This window comes from Molothrus ater, chromosome 14 (genome assembly GCF_012460135.2).
Source record: "Molothrus ater isolate BHLD 08-10-18 breed brown headed cowbird chromosome 14, BPBGC_Mater_1.1, whole genome shotgun sequence".
NCBI classification, from domain to species: Eukaryota; Metazoa; Chordata; class Aves; order Passeriformes; family Icteridae; genus Molothrus; species Molothrus ater.
In genome coordinates, this window is record NC_050491.2 from 2,653,408 (window position 1) to 2,680,821 (window position 27,414).

The window sequence follows — 27,414 nt, forward strand, 5'->3', positions numbered from 1 at the left end:
TCACCCAATAATCCTTTCTGACAGCAGCACAGTCCCCTACCTACACACAACTGCCAGGGGTGGTGAATTTTAGGGGCAAATGCTCCCACAGACAGTCAGAGAAGAGTGGCACCTACAAATCACACTGGTCCCTGTGGCCTCAGATCAACACCCTCCTTTTGCTCTGGAAAAATCAAGCTCAGCATCTCTGTCTTTCATCTCTTTCACCTCCCCACTGAAACTGCCAATAAATTGGCTTATTGCAGTTCTGCCTATGAATAACAACACCAATCACTCCAGAAACCCCTTGCATTTGTCTCCCAGAAAACATGCATGTGCTCAGCAGCCCTTTTCACATCAGTCACTGTAACAGAGTAAGGTGGTTTTGTTCAGCCAAGACACTGAATGCAGGTTCATTAGGGTGAAAACTCACACTGCTACTTAATAACCTCTCTAGGGTCTTCTTTTCCTATCTCAGTATCTTTAAAATCCTCTATAATGTATGTAAGCCTAAATTCTCATAGCACTAGGAAAGCATAGCTGAGGTTTAGGGAGACCTATTTAAAATGAGAGATGAATGCACCAGAAATTCTATTCTGCTGTTGAAAGCACACTGACCTTGAGGCTCCCAATAATGTCCAGAATTAGCTTGTCAGCAGCCCGGAGATCCAATCTCAGTTTTCATGGAACTGTTCCCAGAGCAGGTAGATAATGCCCAATCTTCAAAGTAACTATGTCTCAAGTTTATCAAACAAGCAGGGGGAAAAAAAAGACACACCAAAGGGCCTATTCACTGAACAGTGGCTTACATGAATCAGCCAAGCATGTGAAGATCTATTATCCTTGCTTGGGTGACATAAATGTTGCACTACACAGGGCAAGAATACAACTTGCAAGTAGATTAGGTGGGTTCAGCATGGCCAGAAGGAATTATTTCAGCCTAGTCACAAATCTACTTTGAACATCTGAGTTTAGAATTGGATTCAAGTATTAAATTCAGATTTGATTAGCAGAGACCAAGAACAGGAAAATTATGGAGGGAAAAAAAGAAAAAATCTAATGAAAAATGTACACTATCTCAGTAGCTCAAGAAAAGCAAATTCCCTTAAGCCAGTGGAACACATGTTGCACATTTCTAATTCATGAATGAAAAACTAAATGCTTCAGGTTTTATTTAGACAAAACTTAAACCTCCTCAAAGAAACAAAAAACTACAGCATAGGCTTGGCTCTTATGAAACAGCCATAAAGGCTCCACCATAAGCACAGACTGGTGTTGTGCTATTTCTTGCTGTTCCCACTTGGCATAATGAGAAATACTGAGAGAAAAATTAAAACCACACAATTCACACCAGCAAATACCAGTACAAAGTAGCAGCAGAAACATTCTGGGTCAAAACTGCAGCCTGAATGCATTTGTTTCTACCTGTAATAATTACAATTATTATTATTATTATTATTATGGCAACATGTTGTATTGAGGATATAAAACCAAAATCCTCTCCCAAGAAATGACTCATTGTCTTCACTCCCAACTATCTATGAGATTCCTTGGAAAGAATTTAAGGTACTCAATGCACAATTCCCTTTCATCTCAAAAAAACTGTCAGACCCTGCAGAGTTGCAGGGGAATGTTTCACCACAACCTCACACCTCTCTCAGCACCTCCTGAGAGCCCCTGCAGCTTTGTTGCAGAGAAAACACCTCTGAGCTTCAGGTTATGCTCCCAGGATTTCTGAGCACCACGACAAAGATGGAAATTTCTGAACGTTAAAGGACAAGTTAAAGGAACTGTGGTTCTGAGTCAATAGCTCTTGCAATCTGGAAAGGAGTGGAAAGCTCTGCCTTGGCTTTCTTCATGGTTCACTTTGTGCACTCTTTTCCAGGATTGTTACAGAGATACAGGGCTAAGAGCTCCCTTGTTTCATCACTACCTCCACAACAGTCATTTCTAATGGTGTCAGTGTTCCAAATGCAGTTCCTGGGATACATCCCTAGAAATACAACAGGTTTTCTCAGGCTTGGCAGGTCTACTGATGGTTTATTTGCACAGAGCCAGGGTTCACACCATTCCCCCAATCACGCCCAAATGGCCTCCATCATTTGACATTTATTTCATTTAGTGCATGGCATCTACTAAACCCCTGGAGAAGTCACACTGAGAACAGTATTTTTACAAAGTAGTGTTTATCTCTGAATTTGGGCACAAGGTCTGGTGATCAAGACCCAAAGGAATTGCACTGCATGTGCACAGAAAGCAAATGAATATATCTCCTGAATTTGCCTCTGGTTACAGCACCCAGAACACCTACTGCTCAAGACTGTCTTACACATTTAATCTCCTGAAGAATATAGCTCCTTGAAGGTGAAAAAAAATTCACATTTTAACCTAGATGGACTTCAGTGACTTTCTACCAGACAGGTATCTATCTTCCCAGGTTTTATATCAGTTCTAAGTACTGTAAAGTTAAGAGCATCCAAGTCTTGCTTAGTTATGACATTCTCAAAAACAAAACTGAAAAAATATATACAGTCAAAGAGAAAACATAAGAAGTAGCCATGGTGTTTTTACTTGAACACATGGGCCAAATCCTGCAAACCATCTTTATGGCCATGTCTTCCATTTACAGAACGCCATGTCAGCTGCAGCAATTGAAAATGTAACTGAGAATAGAGCTGGTTTAAGGCCAGTCAAGTTGGTACTTCATGTAATCTTTCACAGTGATAAGATCATATTCTACTACCAAGCTAAGACTATAATCAAGAAAAGTCCCACTTTTAGAGGGGCCATGGCTGACACATTCCTTCCATCTGCCTTAAGGGCACAATCCTGCTTCTACAGCCATCAAGTGTCCAATGTTTTTTCTATCATTCATTGGATTTTAGGAGGAAAACTCCTTATTTTGCCATTACGTACAAAAATAGAAGAGCAAGCTAATTCAATAAATAGAATATTTTTGAAATCCCAGATCAGGTTTTAGCTTGTGTAAATTTAGCTAATTTCCACAGTGGCCCACAGCCTGTTTAAACCTGAGCACGTGGCTGCCTCAATATCCAGGAAAGGATTTTTAAGAGCAGCTCCCTTTCTGTCTTCTGCAGGAGGCTCTGCTTAGACAGCCCCTGAAGAACTGGCACTGCAGACCTTTGTGCTACCCAGCTTCACCCAAGCATATTTAGTTGTCAATCTACAAACAGGCAAATGTGTTTGTAATTAACAGAGTCCTTAATTTACTGTATATAAATCAGGAAAAAGGAAAGATACTGTTCAATGAAGACAGCTATCAAAGGAATTACTTTGCTTCCAATTAGGTTCAGAAGGCAAAAGCCTTTTCAATGACCAGTTTCCGTTGGATCTAACGAGATGCTCTCATTTGTTTTGCAGGGGTCCAAAGATTAGCCCTTCATTAGGGCAAAGTTAAGTGAAATGGCTAATTTAAAACTCATTCCCCTACTCCATAGATTTTTGTCTTCCTTTTAACTGAGAGGATTTGCTGGTAGGTCATTTATCTTCTCTGACAGATGCTGCCATTTAGCTCTGATCACTTTGGAAAGTGCACACACACTCAAAAGCAAAAGATTTCAAGCAAATTCTATGTCATGGAAACAAGAAAAAAATGAGTTTCATAATGGTGTTTTTTTCTAAGACGTTATCCTGCCACAGTAATTAGCCAGCTATATTCTGCTTGTTACAAACTCTGCTTCATTTTCCTTTATCCCCTGTCTGCTTTATATTTCAGACATAACACTTATAACTTAGCAATCACTCCAACAGGCACAGTCAGTATTTGACAGAGCAGATGGATTTCCAAAAAGCTCTTATGAGCACTCTGGGAATTCAGGTAGGTAGACTTGACACACAACAAACTTTCCTTTCAAAGATTATTAAATAAAATAATTTCAAGTGAAAAACAGTAAGTCTCATAATTTGTGGCCCTTAGCAAAATATTTTTTTCAGTTGAGAGAACTCTTTTTTTTTGTGCAAACCACATTTTAGAAGGCTTCAATAAGGAAGGAAACAGCTACTTCCACAATCATATGTGAAGGAAAAGCTTCCCTGCCCTAACTGGGCACAAGAATTGCTTCCACCCACCCAGACTTGTCTCACTTCACTTCCTGGCTCCAATGCCTAAAGCCTGGGTGCTCTGGGAAACCTCTGCAGAGGCAGCAGCCACACTCAGGCAGGTGGAAAAAAAGAAAGCTCTTTCTCCAGTTCTTGGGCATCCTTGCAGGCAAGCCATGCTGCTCCTCACTGCAGAACGAACCCAGCCAGCGCCACTGGCTCACTCTCACCACACAAAAGGCCCTCAACAGCACACAGTGATCACACCTTGCCTCTCTGAGCTTTGAGAGTTTCTCCCTTACCCAGAGGAAAGCTGAGCCAAAAGACACCGATGCTGTTTCACAGCCATGTGCTATTTGATTAAATCCCCATTTGTTGTGTTCCTTTGCCACCTCTTTTCTCAAGGCTGTATCTCTCACACAGCTGTTCCACATTGACTCGGGGAATTCATTTGGAGACTCAGGGAAGCAATAGCTTGGCAATTCCTGCACTGCAAAGGCAAAGCTGAAATGCCTTTACACAGCACCTGCTGAGGGGACCTTTTACTGCTTTCATAATATGGAACAGGAATCTGGCCCCAAGGGGAGGATTTTGCTATACACATGCAAAACCCCAGGTTCTGCCTCATTATAGTTATTGGCCTCCCAATTAACTTGCTTCCTGTGAGAGCTGGGAGGAAGGCATTTTGCTTACTGAGATTTCAGGCTCTACAGTTTGTGAAGTCTTTTGCCTTAAGGACTGTGTATATCCCTAATTGGTGTTTGTCACTAGCAATTCAAAATACTTTTCCTAGGCCAGTTTCTATACACAGCATCACACCCACTTTTTACAGATAGGTAAACTGAGGCACGGGCCAGGACATGATAGTGCAGCATGCCCATAATCCAGCCCTCAAGGTTCAAGGCACTGTGTGCAATCTGCCTCAACACAGCTTCTCTGATGACTCAGGTATCCAAGAACTATTTGTACATGGCTTTAATAAGGAGTGTCAGAAACACCCATTCCTGGAAATGTTCTGTGTTTGACAAATAACTGGGATGCCCAGTCCTCTGTGAGTTGAATCTAGGCCATCTAAAGTGTCTTTCTGGTACATCATTCAGAGTCATCCATTGGCAATAGAATCGGCAACAATGGGATATTTCATTTGTAATTACATTAACAAACATAAAAATGCCTGATATAAAAGTTATCCTCTAAACAAGCTGTGTAATACTTGCAGACTATTTAATATAAGCAGCATCTGTGATGCAGCACATACCTACAAAGTGTTAAACAGTGCTACTGTAGTAAAACTGTCAGCCTTGATTATTTAAAAGGTGTCTACCTGCAGGCTTTGCTTTCATTCCCTGTTGTTGTTAGTACATCCCACATGTCTGACCAGACTGGCCAATGCTCTGTTCATATTACACTTGGCCCCTGTTCCTCATTTATCAGCCATAGAGACAAAAGCTTGGCTTCCCCTTTCTGAACAACAAAGATTTATTCTTGATGGCATCCCTCTGCAGTCAAATAAAATCCTTGTATGCATTTCTCAACAAATCCACACCAATGCCATAAACTGACATGAATGTTACAGCCAAGACAATCACTACTTGTTCGGATAAAAGATGGGGATCCTGCAAGTGCTGCAGTTGATTTTAACACATAATAGAGTTGACATTGCATGAGCCATAGTTTCCAAGCTCCCTCCTGTCCATCTCCTTCCTTCAAGTTTTTTCAGCTCTGCAGCCCCCATCTCATTCTGCACATCTGCAACTCTCATTTCACCTCATGTCTAGTCCGTATTAATTCCTTGCATCACTGAAAACAGGAATACTACCTAGTCAATCTCTGCAGCAGAGTTAAACAGTTTATGCAGCCTTCACGCCATGGCAGAAAAAATGTTTATGCAACTTTTGTGTTTCTATAAAACATTAACATGCACGAAGTGATATGGGCTTATTGTCCCTGGTGGACTTGGGGAGTAAAATACTCTTAAATGTTCCAGAACCTGTCCTTTCACAACCACTAAAATAACTTGAAAGTTTAAAGGGAGCTCTGCCTGATTCAGCAGCTTTTAGCAAGAGTTTTTTAAAGCAAAACATTAAAATAAACACAGTCTAGATTACATTTGCTGTGAACCTATAGGTGAGATTTATATTGCCTATCCGTATGAATTAGACTAGACAAAATTTTAAATACCATTTTGCATGCCTTGGAGAGACAGAAAGATAAAGATTTAATTTTCTCTGAATGGGCCATTACTAGCTGTGAAATTGCTCGCTGTTATCTACAGCAAAGCTCTTTGTGGTCTAGCTGTATTTGTTCTGCATAATGAACAGAATGCCAGTGGTTTCCATCTCCATACAGCTCCTCACTCCGGGCACTCCACAGACACGGCTGACTACCTTTGCTAGTTAAAAATGGAGTTACCAGAGGCAAAGAAGATTTAGCGGTCAGAACCCAAGTCTGCGGCAGAGTCAAGAATAGAATTTCAAGCTTCTAAACTATTCCCAAAGGCCTGGTTTAACCACTACACAGCACTGTGCTGGCAGGGTGCAACCACAGGTCGAGCTCTGCGCCAAAGGGAGAAGCCTCTCTGGTGCTGCGAGCTCCACGCGCCGTGCCGAGCATTTCCTTCCCATCCCCCAAAGCTTTACGGAGCTTTTCGTGTGTGTCACAAGAGAATAAATGCCTGAGACATTATCTGCCCATTCCGAGAGTCCAGAGAATGTGTATGACATCATGGGCATGACTCCCCCACTAATCACATTATATGCTGTTTAACTTAACACTGCTAAGCTTTGTCTGATAACATTGTAAATACCATTTTATTGCAAATTAGATTATACAAACCTCCTCAGAGTTTAGGTCAGTTCTTGCGTGAGGTCCTTGTTTCCCTTCCTCTCTACTATCCCAAATTGAATCATTTGGTGCCTAAACCAAGGCATTTCTACAGAAAGAAGCATGAGAAGAAACAATGGCTAAGTCGGCACTACAGATTGCAGCGAGTGGACAGAAGACTCCACACATCTGTTCTTTTTCTCTCTCTTCCCTTGGAATAAAATCAATAGGTTTTGTTTTTCCCTTGAAGCTGTCTGGATTTCATTACAATATTCCTGTGAGGCAGTATATATCTGAGATCTATCATTTCCTTCTATGAAGCTTAGGATGAGTTATAACAGTTGGTAGCCACAGTGTTCTTCTCCTGGCCTTAAGGTTTCAGATTTGTTTACAAAGGAAGCTGCAGAAGTGTTATTTTAATTTTTTCATTTGATTCTGATTTTTCTAATGACAGAACCAGACTCCAACTACACTAAACCAAAGCCCCAGCATGATCTTCAAAGTCATTGCCGTACTGATGCTCCCAAGTTTTGAGAAGGATATTTGAATTTTCATATTTTGACTAATTTAATGCTGAGGGAGATATGTAAGAAATTTCTAATCTTTTAGAAAACTTTAGCAACAGGATTTCCCAACACTGCTGCATGAGAAGATGCCCCTCATCTTTTCCTCCAAATTTTATCAAGGCCATAAATGCTATTAAAGGAGAGGTTTGAGAATCCAGACTTGTGCTTGTTGCTCAGGACCCTACACCTCCTCAGGGTAACTTCCCTGCAGGACATGGAGTTAAGGAATGCTAAGGGAAGTAAACACAATCCAGGTGACTGCTCAGAGCAAAGCACAGCTAACACAGTGCCAGGCAGGCACCAGTTAACTGCACTCAAGACAGATCCTCATGTCCTTGAGCAAAGCACCTGGCTCCTGCATTCCTGCATGTTCCCATCTGGAGAAAGGCAACAGCAACGCTGCACAAACACAGCAAAGGATGCTGTAAAATAAATATTTTGAGATCTCACATGAAACTCAATCTACCAGAACTGTGATTACTAAATACTGCATTTATGAAAGGTTAAGGCTATAGAAACTGGGTTCTGTTAACTCTTGATTTCTCAGGACAGATTTTCAGGAAGCTCATGTTATGAAACTCAAGTGGCTCTCCTGAAAACAAACATTTCTGTGGGTGTCTTGGGATGCAAGCAGATCTGTGCTCTCTTTACTGTGTTGTCTCTGTCCTTTGTCTGTTTGCAGAACTCATCACAATTCACCTTTACAGTGTTTTTCTCAGCCCATTCATTCTTCTCTCCACAGAGATTCAGTGATGAAGCATCATGATTTGTGGGGCAGTTGGTTGCTTGATTGTGGAATTATAATTTCTCTAACCAAGTTTGCAAAGTACCTACATGCTTTTTAATGCTGCATTTTAATTATCCCATTCATTAGAGAAAAGAACAAATTTTGTAAGGTATACTGAATTAATATAATGAAAAGAATAATTACAGAATAATTATCAAATCAAGTTATTTATGTTTTTCAAGTTTTTATGTGTCTTTTTATAAGCATGCTATACAAATTAACCCAGTACTGTACAAAGGAACTTGAGTAATGTTATTCACATGAACAGCAGTAAAGCTGGAAAGCCTCAGTCACCAAAAATGCACAAACTGGAGCCTTTCAGCAGAAGTAGGAGACAGTATTTTTGGTTTTACTTTATTTTTCCCTTTTTTGTCCCTCTATTCTTTATTTTAGGATGTCCCATCCAATCATCTGCTTCTAGAATAACCCTGAGTTCAGATTCCTAACTCCACCTCATACACCAATATATTTCAGTTTTAGTCTCCAGTGAGAGAACCAGTGTCATCCCTAAAGACAGATACAGAGATACTGGGCCAACAGTCCCAAAGCAACTTGACCACAGAAAATTACAGACTCTGTTCCACTGTGGAAATCTGTGCCTTGGTCTGAACAGTCCCAGCACCAAGAGTTGCCTAAGGCATTGAAAAGACAGTCCCAGGTGAAAAGGTGATAGCAAGAAAACTCAATGAATCTTTGTATTCATGTTCCATTCAGGCACCTTTCACAAGGAGAATGAATTTAAGGCAGGAGCACAGATGAAAATAACACAATGATATGAGGATTAACTGATGATCCCCACAGGTATCCCATGGGAAATTGCCAGGCCATTAACTTTGGTATGAAATCCAGGTCATGAACGAGAATGAGAGAATAAGTGACATAACTGGTGATCATAACCAAGAGGAATAAATGTTTGACGTCAGGAATGTTGGAGCTCCTTATAGACTCAGAATAGGGTCTGTGATGTGTCTCCTGCTGCTTCACAATCCATAAATGATCTGGAAATGCTGTGGGTAGGTGGCTAATGATACAAAGCCAGTGGGTGTTAAAATAGTAAATTTAACTCTAAGTCCATGGATAAAAATAATGGATGAGGAAAAAGCCATTCTTGCCATACTTTAAATCCTCTATTACCAATAATGAAAGAAATCTTGGAGAAATGAATCATTGTCCAAAAAGACCAGTACAGTGTCAGCTGTAAGCATCTGGGGAAAACTATCCTGTTAAGAATTTTTAGAATAATGAGAACAAAGCAGAAAATGGTATTATTCCTCTGAATAAACCCACAGTATGCCCATCTCTTCAATACTGAGCACAGTTCTAGTAACTGGGGAAATACAAAGCCACAGAAAGGGCAAGAAGCATAATGTACCAAAGCTGCACATGAGGTGGTTAGAAAGCCTTAGCACAAGGAAATCTTAAGCAAGCCAGAGCCTTTCAACCTGGAAAACAAAATAACAGTCAAGTTCTAGACAAGCTGTTACAGCACAGAAAAGGTAAACAGCAATGATTATTTTAAAGTCTTCTTAACAGAAATAATAGGGCACCAACTCAAACTGGCAGGGAGCAAGCGGGTTCAAAAGCAAACAAAAGGAAGTTCATTTTCACACAATGCCTAATGATGTTGTGGAACTCATTGCCACGGGATGTTATGGCAGCCAAAAATACAAGTGGGTTTTAAAAAAAAAGATTAGACAATTTTATGGAAAAAGGTCCATCAAGGAATATCAAAAACAATGATACAGCTGCAGCCTCCAGCTCAGGAAGGTCTCTAAACCAGAAACCACTGGAAGCAGGGAGGGTTTACCAAAGGAAGTATCACTCTATACTTGTCCTGTTTTCCCTATACAAGCTATTAGCCATTATCAAGAGGCAGGATATGGGGCTAGACAGAACTTTGCTGTGACTCTTTTTTGTATTTGACTAATACTCACTAATGCAAATATGAACACACATCCCACCGTGGCCACGGACAATTCCATACGAAGCTGCTACAGTTAAAAGGCGCACACTTACAAGAGTAACATTTTAAAAGACAGCACTTTTTATTTGAGGAGGACCAGAACCAGTTCTTGTATTTAATTTCATGTGTTCTGTATTTTCCAGAGAGGAGTTGCAGTGTTAACCTCCTTTTTATTCCCTAATTACAGCAAAAGAGGCAAACTGCAATTGAGAACCAGCTCCAAATGTCAGCTGTTAGGCCTAATGACTCAGTGGTCCTGTAATTCTAGCTCAAATCCCCAGAAAAAAAAGTTACAAGTGGAGACAACAGTATTATGCACCACTTTGCCCCAAAAAAGGAGCCTTCCCCATTCCTCAGTCAGCATCCAGCACTTGGAGATGTGTTAACATGAATAATTTGAGTCAGGACTCAAACCTGTCCTTAGCCATGCCAAGGAACCTGCAATTTTCAAGAGGGACAGAACCATGGCAAAACCTACCTGAGGGTCAGCAAAGCTCCCCTGTTCATTTACACATGATGCTCATTTGCACATATTCGTCCCTGACTTGTTCCCCTAAAGACTGCAGATCTCAGTTGCAACAATCCTCTCCAAATAGGAGTTTTCATGAGCCAGAATTGAGCCAGAACAGTTCTGCTTTTTACTGTTAATTTTTACTGTTAATTGCAACAATCCTCTCCAAACAGGAGTTTTCATGAGCCAGAATTGAGCCAGAACAGTTCTGCTTTTTACTGTTAATCCATACTGGGATAATTAAAACAAACAGACCCATGTTTGACACCAAACTATCAATAACTGGAAGAGCTAGGTACTTCCTCTTTTGAAAGTCACATCATTTCTTTAGGCATCTGATTCCAAGACCCAGGTAGGCAAGTTCAGAGCTTTATCCTTCCAAATGTGTGAAAACCCCATACTTTTACACTGAGTTCTATACCTTGCTGGAGATTCTGTTGGCTTCCAGTAGGAATCCTCCACAAGGCAGAGCAGGGAGATGCCTCAGGTCAAGCACTCAGGTTTGTTACATGCTTGTTAATGCAGTATCCAGCACAAACAGGGTCTGTGGCCTGGAAGTGGTACTACAAAAATGATAATAATAATAGTAGCTTAAGTCAAACCAATCAAAGCTAAAAACCAATAAACCATCCTCTGCTCCCCTTAAGAAAATTTGTTTATTCACCCCCTCACAAAGGAGATTGCCCTGTTTATCTGCCCGGAGAGCTCAGACATTCCTTGCATGTGCAGCACAGATGGTCACCACACCACAAAGGCAGAAAGGCTCACGGTGAACATGTCTGGTTTCTGGATACACAGCAACCTGGTCAGAGCTCCTGCTCCAGCAGGGCTGCTCTGCATCCAAAATCCCAAACAAATACAGAAAGCCATCAATATCCTTTGGACAACATCTCTTAGTGGAAAAGGAGACCGTCCAGGGAAAAGGAGCTGCACAGTGACCTTGGTTGTGAGTCTTAATTAATTAGTGTACATAGATTGTTTTAAGATCCCAAGGTGGGAAGTGCTGAGGAAGCAGAAGTATTATTTATTAAAGCTCAAGGCTCTGTTGTTTCTTTATCCTCAGATATTCTTCACCACGTCTGTTTTTGCATTCATGGCCATTGCTACTTCAAATTATTTCAGCTGTCTTGATCTTTTCTGTACCAAATGGAATAGCCCCAGGCAGAGGATATGCAGTATCTAGTAGCTCAGATACTGGGTTGGCTCATTGCAGTTATTTATCTTACTCTTTTCTAATTAATTTACTGTTGGGATCCCAGTCCTGCTCTTCCTTTGATTTTATAGCCAGGCACCAAATGTGGCTGCTCTCCATGGACAGAAATTACTCTGAGACAGTAAATGCCATTAATATTTTTACTACCTCACTAAATGCACTTCTACAGCATGTAGAAGGAGTCTGCAAGGTCTGTTTTAGCAAACTGGGCATAAAAATCATTGCTAATTCTTCTGAAAACTGAAAGACAGAGCAGTTTGGCAGTAGCCATTTTAGTTCCCAAGGTGGGCAATACAAACTGTAATCAAAGAATAAACTTGGGGGAACTGAAAAGCAACTGAAACAAAGCAGAGCAGAAAGTTAATTTTGTAACACTCTACGTTCTGTGACACAAACTGTACATAAGTTTTTGTCCTCCTTTAAGAAATTACTGACTACAGAACTGTGTTCTATGTCATAGATAAAAAAATCACTGAACTTGTTTCTGCTTTTGGAGGAGTCATTCTAGCTTTCAGTACTTAAAATACATCCCTCTTTCTCTTCAAAAACACAGGGCACAAATCTCTGCTTTTTTCCTCAGCTTAGTAAAAACATAAATAAACCAGGAAATTAAAGACAAAAAGGAAAAAAAAAAAAAAAAAAAAAGAAAGAAAGATGAGAAAGCTACCTTCTCCACATCCTGTTGTGCCTAAATAGAACATGTTGTACCAGCATGTAGGATTTCTCAATAAAATGTATCGTGGACACTTCAAAAGCTGAGCATAATCAGGAGAGTTAAGTGAGGAATGTCAGCTTGGATGGGGGATTGTGCTGCTTTTGTTATACATTAGTTAAGCACGAAGGTTTGTGGATTTTTACTTTATCTTGGATTTTACTGTAGTGTAATTCAACTCTGTTACCTTTTTCAGTTTCCTAAGTGTTCCACTAAGTGCTTGTGTGGATTTGGGTTTAAGGATATTGTAGACAGATCCAGAGGAGATTGAAGTCAGTGGCAGAGGCCTCTGCAGGGTTTGGCTAGTCCTGCACTGCGGGAACTTGGTCTTCCTTCTTCCTAATCCCCCTGGGATCAGCCCTCAGACATGTGCAGAAATAAGGATTCAAAACCATGAATTTGCTATGGATCCACAGGCAAACCTCACACTTACATCAGCAAAAGCAGGTTTCACAGAAAAGTGTCTTTGATTGTAGTAGGATCATTCACTTAAAATTAATCTTATGCATTAAATTCATAGCCTTTACAGGATTACATCCTTAACAGTAATTCCAGGTTTGGGGTATCCTGTCAGCTGTGTCTGGCCCCTCCCCATCTTGGACCTCTGTCATTCTCACCGAAGCACAATTTATTTCCTTCAGTTCCCTCATCACACCTGAGTCTTCATATAGATACTACAGCAATAAAACCATAATTTTTGCAGTGGGATGCTTGAACTCCTCAGACAGTGGTATCTCCATGTAACCAAACATGATAAACAAATAGTCAACAAACTCATTTCAGTGGATTTTACTACCTCTGAAACCGCCTAGACTTCTATAAAAAACGTAAGTTTTTTAAGGCTTCATGTGTCAAATTCTGTATCAATACCCCTTTTATAGCCACAGCTCTGACAGGAAAACCACCCCAAAACCCCATTTAAAAACCAGACTCCTCACCCACTGCAGACACATGGGCAGGTGTGTCACATCGCTGGATCACAATTTCCTTCATGTCTTCACAAGAGAACACTGCCTGGGGCTGGGGGAAAGGACCTGCAAGCAGGGACCATTTTATCCCTCCCTCTGGGGTGATGTGGGAGCAGCACCTTACGGAGGGGAAGAAACCTGCTGAGGGGAGACCCACCATGGTGGGAACCCAGCTGAGGGGGAGAGAGCCACCATGGTGGGAACCCGCCTGAGGGGGAGAGAGCCAGCATGGCGGGAACCCGCCTGAGGGGGAGAGAGCCACCATGGCGGGAACCTGCCTGAGGGGGAAAGAGCCACCATGGCGGGAACCCGCCTGAGGGGGACAGAGCCACCATGGCGGGAACCCAGCTGAGGGGGACAGAGCCACCATGGCGGGAACCCAGCTGAGGGGGACAGAGCCACCATGGTGGCAACCCGCCTGAGGGGGACAGAGCCACCATGGCGGCAACTCGCCTGAGGGGGAGAGAGCCAGCATGGCGGGAACCCGCCTGAGGGGGAGAGAGCCAGCATGGCAGGAACCCTCTGAGGGGGAATCTACTGTGAGGGGAGAGACACATTGTGGGGAGACTCACCATGGGATAGACTTGCTGAGGAAGAGACCAGCTAAGGAGGGAGAGGATCTCAGGAGAGACCCACAATGGTGGGGTAAGAGCACATCCATGGTGTGGGAAACACTCTTTGAGGGGAGAGACCTGCCATGGCGGGAACCCCCTGAGCAGGAATCTACTTGTGAGGGAAACACCCATTGTGGGGATGGTCTATTGACCATGGGATAGACTTGCCGAGGGAAGAGATGCACTGAGGGGAGACTCACAATGGGGGGAACACACTGGGGTGGAGACCATTTCAGAGGGGAGAGACTCACCATGGCAGGGACCCTCTGAGGGAGAATCCACAGTACGAAGATACTCTCTGAGGGGAGGGACCCACTATGGCGGGAACTCACTGAGAGCATATCCACAGCAGGGCAGACACTCTCTGAGGGGAAGAACCTGCTAAGGGTTAAGATCTGCCATGGGATAGACTTTCTGAGGGAAGAGGCTTGATGAGGGGATAGACCCACTGAGGCAGGAACCCCCTGAAGGAAAATCCACTGGAAGGGAGAGACTTTCTCAAGTGACAGACCTGCTAAATTCTCTTCAGCCATGTGATAGACTTGCTGAGGAGAGACCTACTGATAGAAGAGAACTTCTGAGAGAAGACTTTCTGGGGGAAGAGACCCACTAAGGGGAGAGAGACACCTCAGAGAGATCTGCTGAAGTAAGAGACCAGATAAGGGGAAAAGCCCGCTGAGATGAGGGGGACCTGTTGAGGGGAGAGACTGTCTGAGAGGATACCTGTGGGGGGGACCCGCTGAGGTGGATATCACCGATGCCTCAGCTCTGCACGCTGATGCCACCCGGGGGAGCCGCTGCAGCAGAGCGGGCTGGTGGCTTGAGGGCAGTTTTGGGTGCTTGCAATGGTTGTTTATTTGTGAGGTCTCCGTCCCCTGGCGGGGCACGGCAGAGGGCGCGGGCGGCACCCCGCTCGAGGAACACGACAATCGCAGCCCCGGGCCCACCTGGGCCCCCTCAGCACCCGCGCTGGGCCCAGCGCCCCGGGGCGGCGCGGCGCGAGCAGCAGCGCCGCCTGCCGGGCAGGGCGGGGGCGCTCCCTGCCCTGGGTCCCTCCCGGCCCGTCTGTGCCCGCTTCCCGCCGGTTCCCCCGCTCCGCTCCGCTCCGCCCCGCCCGGCTCCGTCTGTCTGCAGCGCGGCCGCAGCTGCCGGCACAGATACGGTGTCGGCGGGCCAGGAGAGCGCGGAAACACCTGTTTCCAACATGGGGAAGGTGGGGAGGGAGAGCGAGCAGCAGCGCCCGGCCCCGCCGCGGGCTCCCTCTCCTCCCGGCGGCTGTAACCCGGCCGTATAGCCCGTGGGATCGGCTTTCAGAAAGATCGCGTTCCGTTTTTACACGTTCGGCTGAAAAACGCGTCTCGACCCTCTCCTCACGTGTTGTTTTTTTCCACCGTGTCCGTTCCGGGGGGTGGCGGGTGGGGGGCACGCTCGGGGCTGAGGCGGTGGCGGCACCGACGGACCTGGGGCTTCCGACAGCCCCGGGGCCACCGACCCACGCGGGGGCTCCGACCGAGCCGGCCCGTGCGGGGTCTGGGGTCGCGGCTGCGGGGCCGGGCAGGGCCGGGAGCGGGGCCGGGGCTGCCGGCGGTGCGGGAGAGGGTGCGTGCGGGGGCTCCATGATTTCATCGTCGGCTGGCGGGGACCTGCCAAGAGCTGTTACGCCTCACTGCGATGTGTAGCTTTTTCCTGCCATTTTTTTCATAATAAAAGAGGGAGTGAAGCGGGCTCTTTTTTTTTTTTCTTCATTTTTTTCCCTTTTTTTTTTTTAAAGGGAAAAAAAAAAGCCAAATGCATCAGAGAAGGGGGGGGAGGGAAGCAATAGCCAAAGGGGATGCCAGTGAGGTGTGGCTTGCATTTAAATATCCAATATGTCAATGTAAGGGGAGTGTGTACGTATATAAAGTGCAGTTCGCATCCGACGGCGGGACACTGGATCCAGCGATGGGAGGCGCGGGCGGCGCGGGGCCGGGCCGGGGCCGGCAGCGCGGGGCCGGGCGGCCGCAGCCCGCGCTCTGAGCGGCCGCTCTGCCCGCGCCCCCGGGGCCGCTCCGCTCCGCGCCCATGGCCGAGGTGGGTGGCTTCCTGGGCGCGCTGGACCCCGACCTGCACGGCTTTCCCCCCGCGCTGGGCGCCGGGCTGCCCCTCGCCGACTCCCCCGGCTTCCTCAACGAGCGCCTGGGGCAGATCGAGGGGCGGCTGCAGCGGGGCTCCCCCACCGACTTCGCTCACCTCAAGGGCATCCTGCGGCGGCGGCAGCTCTACTGCCGCACCGGCTTCCACCTGGAGATCTTCCCCAACGGCACGGTGCAGGGCACCCGGCAGGACCACAGCCGCTTCGGTAAGGGGCCGGGGGGTGCCCGAGCAGGTGCCCCGCGCGCACAGCTAATTACCCCGCTAATATAAATCATCCCGGGACGGATATAATTGGCCTCCTAAACAAATGCGCTCACTCCCCAGCAATGCGGGAGTTTTTATTTCCAATTTCCTACTCTCCCGGCGCTCAGCCTTTCTGCAGGTGCACTAAAACGTGCCTTTGCAAGAAAAACTAAAAAAAAAAAAAAATTAGTAAAGAAAAAAAGAGGACGGTGACCAGCTTTAGCTCTGCCTCTGAAGTTAGTGGTGAGGGAGACAAAACAGAGACGTTCCTCGTTGGAATTTCTTGGAAATTCCTAAGTTGGAAAAAGAAATTCCTCGCTTTTTCGCTTTTTTTAGTTGTTTCTTTTTTTTTTTTTTTTAACAACTCCTCCTTTCTGGCGTCTGCAGATATTTGTGAGCTGCTTTCTTTTACATGCATGACTTTGATTAGAAGAGCGTCTCCCCAAAGCGGGCAGAGATCTGTTGGCTGGAGGGGTTCGGGAGCTGGGTTTGGAAAGGTTGTTGGAAAGGAAAGGGGGAAGCTGAAGAGGGAAAAACACTTAAGGGACCTCGGAAAGAAAGAAGATGGAACAATAGGCAGAGCACCGTGGATTTACCTTGCTGCCCGGGATACAGCTGGAAGAATGCCGTGCCTGTATCAGTGGCATACAAGAGCAGTGATCTCTAATGAGACTATATGTAATCTTCAAAAAATGCATCCCAAGCCACAGGCGAAAGAGTGCAGTCAGTTTGAGCACAGTAAGAGAAATTCCCGCTACTCCAGCATCTAGTGCAGGTGTCTGTATAAGCTATCAACAAGTCCCATGCCAGTGATCTCAGCTATGTTGTCAACAGGTTGCAAGACGTGCTCGCAAGACTTTTTATAGTTTTCGAGTGATTTAACTCCTCGGTGAAAGGAATTCTTTTTTTGCCTTTACTTGTTTGCAAGCAGTCAGTTCTGATACTCCGGGAAGTGCTGCCGCTGCTATTGTTGGAGGTGTAAGGCAGGTTTTTGGAACAATTGGGGAAGCTTATCTTTCCATAAACACCAGGTGTGTGCATGGCATGTCCCTGCCTAAATCAACAAGAAAGTCATAACCCGCGGGTCAGAGTCAGGTACTAATTAATATGCTCGTGGGGCGAGCGTTCTTTAATTACCTCCTGAAAACACCCATCTTTTAACCTTTCATGCTGTAATACACGATGGGTTTCCACGTTCAAAGAGTTGAAAGCAAACCCATTGCATCTGGTTGGTTTTAGTTCAAGATGCCACGTAGTGTTTCTAGTCTATCAGTTCTTTTTCCTTACCTTTGTAGAACTAAACAGCCAGTTTCAAATGGCAGCGTTTGTTTCAGATCCATTTTTTATAAAGATTGAGTAAAGCAAGTATATTTTCCAACTTGGAAAAAACATGTTAGACATGCTAAAACTTCTCATGGATTTTGCACGCTGAAGTTTAAGTTGCACAGTGATTTCAATAAATCGAAACATTGGCATTCCCTAAGTGTTTTAGCAGTCCACATCCAGCTCCGTAAACTAGACCAGACTTCAGATATTATAGTTTTCTGCTTCAGGGTTTTCCCAGAGGCGGTGTAAAATAAATAGTTATTTGTTGTAATTGCAAGACAAAGCCCCAAAGGATTAGACTGGAATCCTTGCGTTCAGATCAAGTTGGACTAAGCCTTGCTTCAGCAGAGACTCAAAGCAATAATGTATTGGCACACAGTATTCACCATCTGCGTTCAGTAGCCATGAATATTTAAATTCCAATGTTACTGGTATGGTTCATATTAGGATGTCATGTATCGATGCATTCCTAAATTTTGCATGCAACAGTCAGAAAGAAGTAACTTCTAACAGGAATAGGCAGCCTGAGCGATTCTGGGACTTCAAAGCTGTGGTGAGGGGTGCAGAGGTGGACAAGGGGTTCAGGGAAGCACTTTAAAGCTGCCTTAAATCTTGAAGCACCTGGAGAAATACTTAGAAATCCAGGATCAAGCCCACGTGGCTGGAATGTGCTTGCTGGTACCATGAGCAGATCATTAAGTTGCTCCATGGATGGCTGTGATGCCACAGCCCAGGCACGTGTCCAGCTGCAGGTGGGATGTTGGGTAGAACCAGACTTGGCATCCCCATCACTTCACTTGGAAGGGATTCAGGAAAGGACAGGCGGTATCTGCACCCTCCCATGCACAGCCATCCCAAAAGCTACCAGATGTGCAAGGCATCCACATCTTTCAGACAGGGAAATAGCCAAAGCCCTCTCATGCAGAGCAGTCCCAAGGTCCCAACAGTGAGGGTTAAAAGGAGAGATTCTTTTGTACCACAGCATTTGGGGGTGTGACTGTAGGACATGGGGAGGTGCTGGCATCATCCACCCACACTGCCTGAGCAATCACTGGAATTACTGCCTCTTATCTGTCAAGGACTGGAGCTTTCCTAAATCACACCTGTCTACTGGAATGTGATATTTTATACTTCTAAAAACACAGATTCTTGCAAGAACAATGGAGTGCAGCTTATTTTTCCTAGAGGAGCTTTAATGCAAGATGTGGAAAAGCCCTCTAGATTTCTTGGAAGAAAGCTCATTCTTGCACTACAGAAGTGCCCAAATTCACTCTCTCAACTGGCAGCTCTGGCAAGGTCACCCCCAAAAGGATAAAGTGTTTTCCAAAATCTATCTCTCTCACTGCATCTACCCAGAACCTTCCTCTACAAAGAAATAAAGGACGATCAAAATCTGGAGGGGGTCTGGACTGACATTAGTACCCCATGACAATCCTTCTCAGAATGAAACTGAGAGAAATTTACTGGGAAAATCACTTCCAGGAGGAACTGCTCCTTTTCTGCCTCACATCTCTTTTACAGCAGCATTAAAGAAGTGAACCCAGCAGTGCTACTCACTGCAGTGGAGGAGGGAAAGAGGCCTTGAGGTTGCACTGCAGATGAATAAAGGCAGAAAACAAAGCTCTTCTGGGGTACAAACCTGCTCATGGATATGTTACACAGATTCCTAGAGAAGCTGCTGAGACCCCCAGAGAAATTTTGGCTGTAATTTTGACATTCAGACCATCGTGCACCTGTTGCTGAACAGTTGTTGAGGTTTTTAGCCAAAGCTTTAGGTTTGTAGCCATTAATACAACATCTGATGTTTCTGTACCCCAGCTCCTGAATACAGTCATGTAAGAAGAGACAGGTGCAAGGAGCAGAATTGTTCTTTGAGGGATGGTTTAGAGTAAGGCGAGAGTGTGTGGGTCTGGCCATGGCAAAGCTCAGGAGATTATTCAGTGCTTTAGTGGTAAATGAATCCAGTCAGGGTCTTAATCAAATCTCTCCAAGTCTTATCTGGAAAGACTCAAGGAACAAAGAGAATGAATAATCAAAGTGAGGAAAAAAAGAGGCAAGTCCTGGGGGAAAGAAAAAAAGAAAGCAAAAGAAAAAAACAAAAGCATGTTCTACCACAAAAACACACCGCTACAATTGGAAAGAGAATTCTTGAGCTGGCCCCAGTGGCCACTCCCTGTGCTGCTGGGGATCAGATGTACGAAGCTGCAATTTTGTCTACAATTGGAGTGAGTTAAGGACAGGATGGATATCCGCCCACATATTTTCAGCCTTCACTCTGTCTCCTGACTTTTGTGGGCTCAAGTTACGTTCTTAATGCTCTTTCAACACAGTCATCTTCCATGCATGTCTCCAAGTGCCACTCAGAGATCAGAAAAGAGGAACACTACAAGGGATGTTGTCAGAAGAGATTGTCATGGGCACATCTTGGAAGAAATTTCATTTGAAATTCCCAGCCTGCACCAGGTGAGGGATGTCTCATTCCTGCTCAGAGAAGGAAGATGCTGATGCTGCTCCTGGCTTGGTCCTTCCCAGGTCTTTGGAGACCTGGATTGATGTGCCTCATACAGAGCAGGAGTGTGCTTTGTATGAGTGTGGGCATAGTCAAGAAAAGATCTGGGTTCCCCTGCCTTAGACATCCCTCAATTTCTCAGTGGAACCAGCAATATTTTCCTGCTTCTCAGAAGTGACAGGAGACAAAAAAAAGTTCTGATGTTAAGGACTGCATCTATAGCTACAGGAAGGTCCACCTACCATTCTCCAGTTACTTGACATGTTTCACTTGAATATTCCTTTGTCTCCAGCCTGGGAAACACTCCCCCATTCCTGGGTGTATCTGTGTACTCCTGCTTTACTTTTTACACTCCCTGTAGTTGTCCATCTTTCCTCACTCCCTCTTTTTCAAAGAGTGGCTGAGCTAATTTCTGGTCTGCAGATGGGAAAAAGCACTCAGCAGTTCAGTAACTCCCTCATGTCAGAACTGGTGGGCAGTGAAGGGAGGAAACCACCCCTCATCCTGCACCTCTCTCCTCCCTGTTTGGGATTATTTTCATCTAAGAAACCACAACAGCTACTGAGAAGAGCAGAGCCAGGGTCTGTGTCTGTCTGGCTTGGAAAGGCTGCCTTCCTTGCCTATGCTGCCTCTTCCTGATGTTTCTGCAGGCAAGGATGTGTAGCTGGGTATATTTCAGCCTGTAAAATGTCTGCTCTGGTCCATAAAGTGTGTTTTGTGGTGTTTGCTTCCCTGTTTGCCTCCAGGCCTTGCCACTCCCAAGTCCGTATTTCGTGTCCCCTAGCTGGGTTAGATGCACAAGCCCCAGAGCAGGCAGGGGAGAAGGAGGACAGGCCTGAGGGTAGGGAGGAATTCCTGCAGCCAGCTTGGCTGCCAGCACCTGAGGATGAGTCTGCACTGCACAAAGTGGGTCAGGGGTGTCCATGGCCGTCGGCGCTGTCCTGTATTTAGGCAGTGATGCAGTGTCATCTGAGAGTTGTCACATCCATGCCCCAGGCTGTGGGGTGACCCAGAGCTGTGGCTGCCACTGAAGTCAGCTGGCTCAGGTGGCCGCTTGTCACGCGTTGCCTTAAAACCAAGGCAATACTTTTAAGAGGAGCTCTGGGAGGTAACTTGATCAGAGCATCAATTGCCCAAGGCTGGATGTTTTGGGAGCTAAATTAGGAGAGCTGGAGCCACGCTAAAGGTTAGAGCAACTTTCCCCTCCAGTCAATGGAACATCAGATGAGATGAGGAAAAGCCGCTTCCTTCTGACTCCCAGCTAATTAATCCTGACCTCTACATAGGTAGTGTGTGAAATCCATAATAACACAGTCCCACCACTCCTTTCAGGAAGGCTTCCTGGGGAGATTGAAGGTCCCCACCACTTGTGGTGTTGGGTAGAGGCTGTTTGTTTGTAAGTGCTTCACCAAAGGTTCTCCTGTTACAAGTCTTTCCCCCACTGAAACAGCTGCAGCTGTGGGGGTGCAGCAGCCAGACCCTGTTTCTTTCCAGAGGAAATGGGGCTGCCACCATCATAGCAGGCTGCAGCCCATGGGTAAAACAGTTGCTGTTGCAGGGCTAGGGATGGCTGGGACAGATGCTGCTGGACTAGGGAGAGGCAGGAGGCTGGCACAGGCAGCAGGACACAGGGGGCAGGAGGGGGTTCTGGCAGTAACAGTGGCAGGGGGTGATGGAGAATGGACTGGCACTTCCCTGACTCCAAAGGCTGCAGAGGAAGACGTGTTTTTAACCTGTGTGCTGTGAAGCTGGGTTTTATCCCTATGGCTTGTATATACATTTTGGGTTGCCAAGTATCCCACTGGAGTGCCAGGATGAAGATAGTCCTCACAGACATCTCTTCTAGTGCTTTTCACTTCTTCTTACTGAACCCATGACTTTGAAACCTGTAGGACAATCATCTTATTCTAGAAGACAAAACAACACTTGTTTTGGTGAAGAATAAAACCTAGCATGGTAACAGGCTTCTGACATTGCATGTGGCCAGGCCCAAGTTTCTACATCTGTCTTCTTGGTGATAATTATGAAAAAAATCCAAACCCAAACCAGCAAAACCTTGCAAAGCTTTTCTCATTAGCAAAGACAATCCCTCTTAGGCAACTCAAATTCACAATGCTGGGGAGAAGCCCAGACTGGAAATCAGAAGATTGCACACAGATGGGACTATAGAGTTAAGAACTCTATTGTTACTGGGAATGGCTGGTTTGTTTTTGTTGCTGGAGCCTGGTGTTGTTTTTTTTTCCTCTGTATGATTTGCAGGTTTTTTTTCTTTTTTAGGGATTTTGGAGTTTATTAGCCTGGCAGTGGGGCTGGTGAGCATCCGTGGGGTGGACTCTGGACTCTACCTCGGCATGAATGAGAGAGGCGAGCTCTATGGGTCGGTAAGTTCAGGCTGGGCTGATTCCACCCTGTCCCACTGGAGCCTGTGGCCTCAGCTGTGCCACAAAGCTGCTCTGGCACAGGCCCTCCACGTCCTTGGGTGCCAGTGATCTCCATCCTACCCTTGATGTCACTGCTGTTTTAACATAAATGATATATAGGAAATGGGGTTTGAGGGAGGATTCACTCCTGCTGTGGGAGCCCCCAGTGGTGCCCAGCCCCCAGACATCACACTGAGGTTTTGCCTTTCAGAAATGGTGTGGCAGTGGCCAGGTAAAGGCAGGGGGACATTTAGCAAAAAGCCATGTTTGTTAATGTGTTTTCCCAGCCTGAGTAACACATCAGTTGTATTCACCTCTCATGGTCAGGTCTGCACCTATCTGCAGGTCTTGTCTCTGTATTATGGCTCTTTAACCAACAGAAGCTGAAATTGTATCCTGAGTGTTATTGTAAAATTCTCTGTAACTCCTTTTAGGAGTTTAGGGCTGCTGGTCATGATTTCCTAGAAGTGCCATTTTCAGGCTAAAATTTTCCATGTTTTGACTAAAAACCCCAAGTGTAAACTCGTTAAGTGTTATGACTTACAGTCAAAATGCCAGGTTTTAACAGCTGGGCAGAGGTGCTTCCTACAGGTTAACTCAGTTCCTAATTATTTAGCTCAATTAAGGGTGGATCACAGTAAAAATAAAATTAAATCAAATAAACTGGTTTTAAACCAAAGCAGAAGGCAGCACTTCCTCTCACCATCAGATAAGCTTCAGTGTACAAGTTAAAACTCATGTACTCTGCATACACAGAAGCTGTAAGAAAACCTTTGACTGGCAAACCACAAGTTTAGATCATTTTTCCTTGTCCCATTTCCACCTGAGACTGCCACAGACCCTTCCACCATTTAAGACACAGCTGCTGATGTTAATATGAGATAGTTGTCCAGAGAAGCTGTGGCTGCCCCATCCCTTGCAGTGTCCAAGGCCAGGCTGGATGGGGCTTGGAGCAGTGTGGGATAGTGGAAGGTGTCTCTGCCCAGGGCAGGGATGAGCTTTAAGGTCCCTTCCAGCCCAAACCACTCTGTGATTCTCTGATCATCAAATACTGCATGCACCAATAACTGTTCTTTTCCCACCTCATTTCTGTAACAGCTTCTGCCCAGCACAGCAGTTAAATGCAGAGAGAGTGGTTAAATTAAAAATGTGCAAAATAGAGAAAAGAAAAATCAGCAGGATTCCATAAAGCACAAAATCTCCTGAAGCACACTTCAGAAAGCAGGGCTAGAGCAGCACCTCTCCTGTCAAACTCTAAGGCTGCTCAGCAGCTCCTGGAGTTTCAGTTTTCACTCGTGCCTGCTGGAGAACATGAGCCCATGCATCCCCCCCTCTTTGCCTTCAAACCTTGCAGCTCTGATTGTGAATCGAGTTTCATGATGGGTTAATTAAATTCTAGATCCTGTGTTCATGTTACAACACAGAAACAAAAATAGGGTAACATTTTACAGCACTGAATCTGGAAACAGAATTGACCTGAAGACAGTCGTGGGAGCTGTCCCTGCCCATGGCAGGGGTCTGTAATGAGGTGATCTTTAGGGTTGTTTCCAACCCAAACCATTCTGGGATCTTGTGCACCAGGCAGGACGCTGCAGGGACACACTCAAAAGGCTGCTCCAAACTGCCGGCGTCACGAGCCAGGTCCCCAAATAACCCTGGAGTTTGAAAATCTGGGACACGTGGGTTGTACAATGATGGCTTTTGGAACTCAAAAGCCACTACAGTATTCTTAATTAAAGGTCCATAAAACAGCGCCTGACAACAGCATTAGCATTACAATGGTATTTTGGGAGATCACAGTACAGCGGTATTTTTAAATTTTCAGCAAGTTTATTATTTCCCTCTGTGCCAATTTTGCCTGATGCCTGTGTTGATGCAGCCAGGGCCAGCCATCCCCACAGCGACACGTGGAGTCCCCTCAGGACACAGAGCTTTTCCTCCTGTCCCTGTTTGCCTCGTGCCAGCATTGCTGTAAAGCTCCCCAAGGATTTCAGGAATGCCACTAATACTTAGGGCAGCTAAAGTCATGGGCAGCACCTTGCCTGCTGCCTGTGTGGTGTCAGGTTCAGTGGGGACTTCCCAGGGCTTGGAAAGGAATAAATCACACCTTGCAGAATCACCCCAGACTCGCCAAACATTTTCCACAAGCACTGTACTCCAAAGTGCCCAGTGCAGCACGGGGGAATGGGGGCAGAGCAGCTGCCAGAGTTCAGCCAGTCATCAGGTTCCAACATATTCCAAGTAGATGGCACCTGAGAGGAGGGAAAAAACCCAGCCTGTATTTATTGACAGAGCTGGGAAGAGAAGCCCGCGGTTCCCTGGGTCTCAGATGGCCAAGGCTGTGGCCTAGGACTTTTGGAGGGCTCACAGCTCACCTCAGGTTTTATTTAATTAGCAGCAAAACATTGAAAACAGGTTCTGAGCACAGGTGAGCTCCTGGATTGTGTTACAAAACACATCTACTGCAAGCAGTAACATTTACTGAGCACTCAGTGTGCCTCAGAGGGGACACATTCCCTGCCCAGATAGTTTACAGTGGAGGGACAGTGGCTGTAATATTAGAGCACTCTACATTTGCAGGCTGCCCTTCAGCTGAAAGGGCTCCCAGTCACCCTGGCAGTACCCCTGTGGGATGGGATAGGATGGCTGGACCCTCTGTGACAGCACAGCAGGGCTGGCAAAGCCACCTGTGTCCTTGTGGGGCAGAGGGACAGCCTTGCTCCCCTCTGCAGCCAGGCACATCCCTGTAGCTGGCACATGGAGATGGGAAGGAGAGGGAAGGAGCGCTGGACATGAATGAAAGGTCCATCATCAAACAGCCACTGCCAAGAGCTCCCAGCTGTAAGGGCTGGATGGGAAGGCTGGCTGTGGCTGTGGTGACACCAGTGCCATCTGTACCCCCATGCCAGCATGGGATGCAGCAGCCACACACCCTCATCACATCACCTATCACCCCCCTAAATGTTCCCTGGGGTCTGACATCCCACATCCCTCTGGTCTTGTCACAGCCTCCCATCACAGCTCACTGCCACTCCAGGAGAGGAAATCCTGAGCAATGCTTTCATTCCCATCTCAGTGCATCCACCTCTGTGCCCTCAACTTCCAAAGCAGTGCTTGCTCCTGTTTTCCTGTTTAGAACCTTTCTGATGTGCTGCCTGGTGCTTCTCTCACCCAAAAGAGGGGATTTGGGCTGTGTGGTACCTTGGAGGGGGCTGCTACAGGGGGATGTGTCCATGACCACCCCAGCAAGCTCAAACTCACACCTGGACAGGTTTGGAGCTTTGTTGTGTGCCTGTCTGATTTACTCATAGAACACCTTTGCAAAATCCATGCCCACCTTCTCCTGCTTTTGTCTCCTTCCTCCTCCAACTCCAGAAGTCCTTGGCTCTTGACTTGTGCCCATTTCCAGCTCTCATCCAGGGGAGTCATCCCCAGCAGCACAGTCCTCATCCTCAGAGTAGCCAGGATAAGGCAATGGGGAAAACGCTAGAAAAACAAAGGAAGGAATGGTGGCAATGTTTTCTCCTGTACCGTTTTGACACGAGTGTGTCTCTGTTTCCCCACGGCAGAAGAAGCTGAGCCGGGAGTGCGTTTTCCGCGAGCAGTTTGAGGAGAACTGGTACAACACGTACGCGTCCACGCTGTACAAGCACCCCGACTCGGAGCGCCAGTACTACGTGGCCCTCAACAAGGACGGCTCCCCCCGCGAGGGGTACAGGACTAAGAGACACCAGAAGTTCACCCACTTCTTACCCCGGCCTGTGGACCCTGCCAAAATCCCTGCCATGTACAGAGACCTCTTCCACTACAGGTGATGGTTCCTGCAGTGGCAGTGTACATACTTGGGCTCCCGAGCTTTTTCCCAGAGCACTCTTTTAATAGTCATTCCATCATTCCTGTAAGAGTAGATGACCTAGGGAAGCACTTACATTGAATTCAGACACTGCTGTTCCTCCTTGTTTCCAGTGTATATCGAACCTGGGTTATTTATGGGGCGGGGGTAGGGGAAGGGAGGGAACCCTACATTTAATCTTCCATTTTCGTTCACTTTCGTTACCCGGTTGCTACAAGAGAGGCTGAATATTCAATGTTATGGTTGCTTAAAGGAACGAGCAGGTGAGCAAACCTGATCACTGGGGAAAAGAAAGCCCCAAAACAACCTAAAAATGAAGAGAAGAAAAGAAAACAAAGACCACAGAACTGCTGCAGATGTTGCTGCTGAGCTGGGATAGTTCCCTGCTAAGGAAAAGCCTTTGAGTGGTGCCCTGCTTAAGCAGCCTGGGAGTTTGCTACATGGATGATGCTCCATGGACTGGTCCTGATTTGTGGGGTTCTTCCTGCTGTTGGGGTGGGAATGGGGCAAGGAACATTATTCAGATGTAAGCATGGATACTGTGCATAAGGACAAAACTATTTATAAAATGTATATGATATTTATTTTATATATTTATTTATTTCAAAATAATTTTATTTTTAATGAGAGATGCTATGACCAGATTTTCATCAGGAAGAATAAGGTCCTACTGAAACAGGAAAAAAAAAATGAGTTTTAAGAGCTTATCGGCAATAAAATTGTCTTTATATTATA

The 27,414-nt window shown here is 45.7% G+C and overlaps 1 protein-coding gene across 1 annotated transcript; it reads left to right on the forward strand.

Annotated features, from left to right (window-relative positions):
• Positions 1-16,256: 16,256 nt before the first annotated feature.
• On the forward strand, positions 16,257-27,414 carry FGF16 (fibroblast growth factor 16). Its single transcript, XM_036402197.1, has 3 exons — positions 16,257-16,533; positions 22,684-22,787; positions 26,396-27,414. Exons 1-3 carry the CDS (start codon positions 16,257-16,259, stop codon positions 26,639-26,641), a joined length of 627 nt encoding a protein of 208 aa, XP_036258090.1. The 3' UTR covers positions 26,642-27,414.

What these genes read in the sequence shown, in the direction of transcription:
- FGF16 (XM_036402197.1), top strand. Translation starts at nt 16,257, where the DNA reads ATGGCCGAGGTGGGTGGCTTCCTGGGCGCGCTGGACCCCGACCTGCAC. An exon ending in GCAGGACCACAGCCGCTTCG is followed by an intron (nt 16,534 to 22,683) that starts GTAAGGGGCCGG and finishes TTTCTTTTTTAG; the next exon opens with GGATTTTGGAGTTTATTAGC. An exon ending in GAGGCGAGCTCTATGGGTCG is followed by an intron (nt 22,788 to 26,395) that starts GTAAGTTCAGGC and finishes TCCCCACGGCAG; the next exon opens with AAGAAGCTGAGCCGGGAGTG.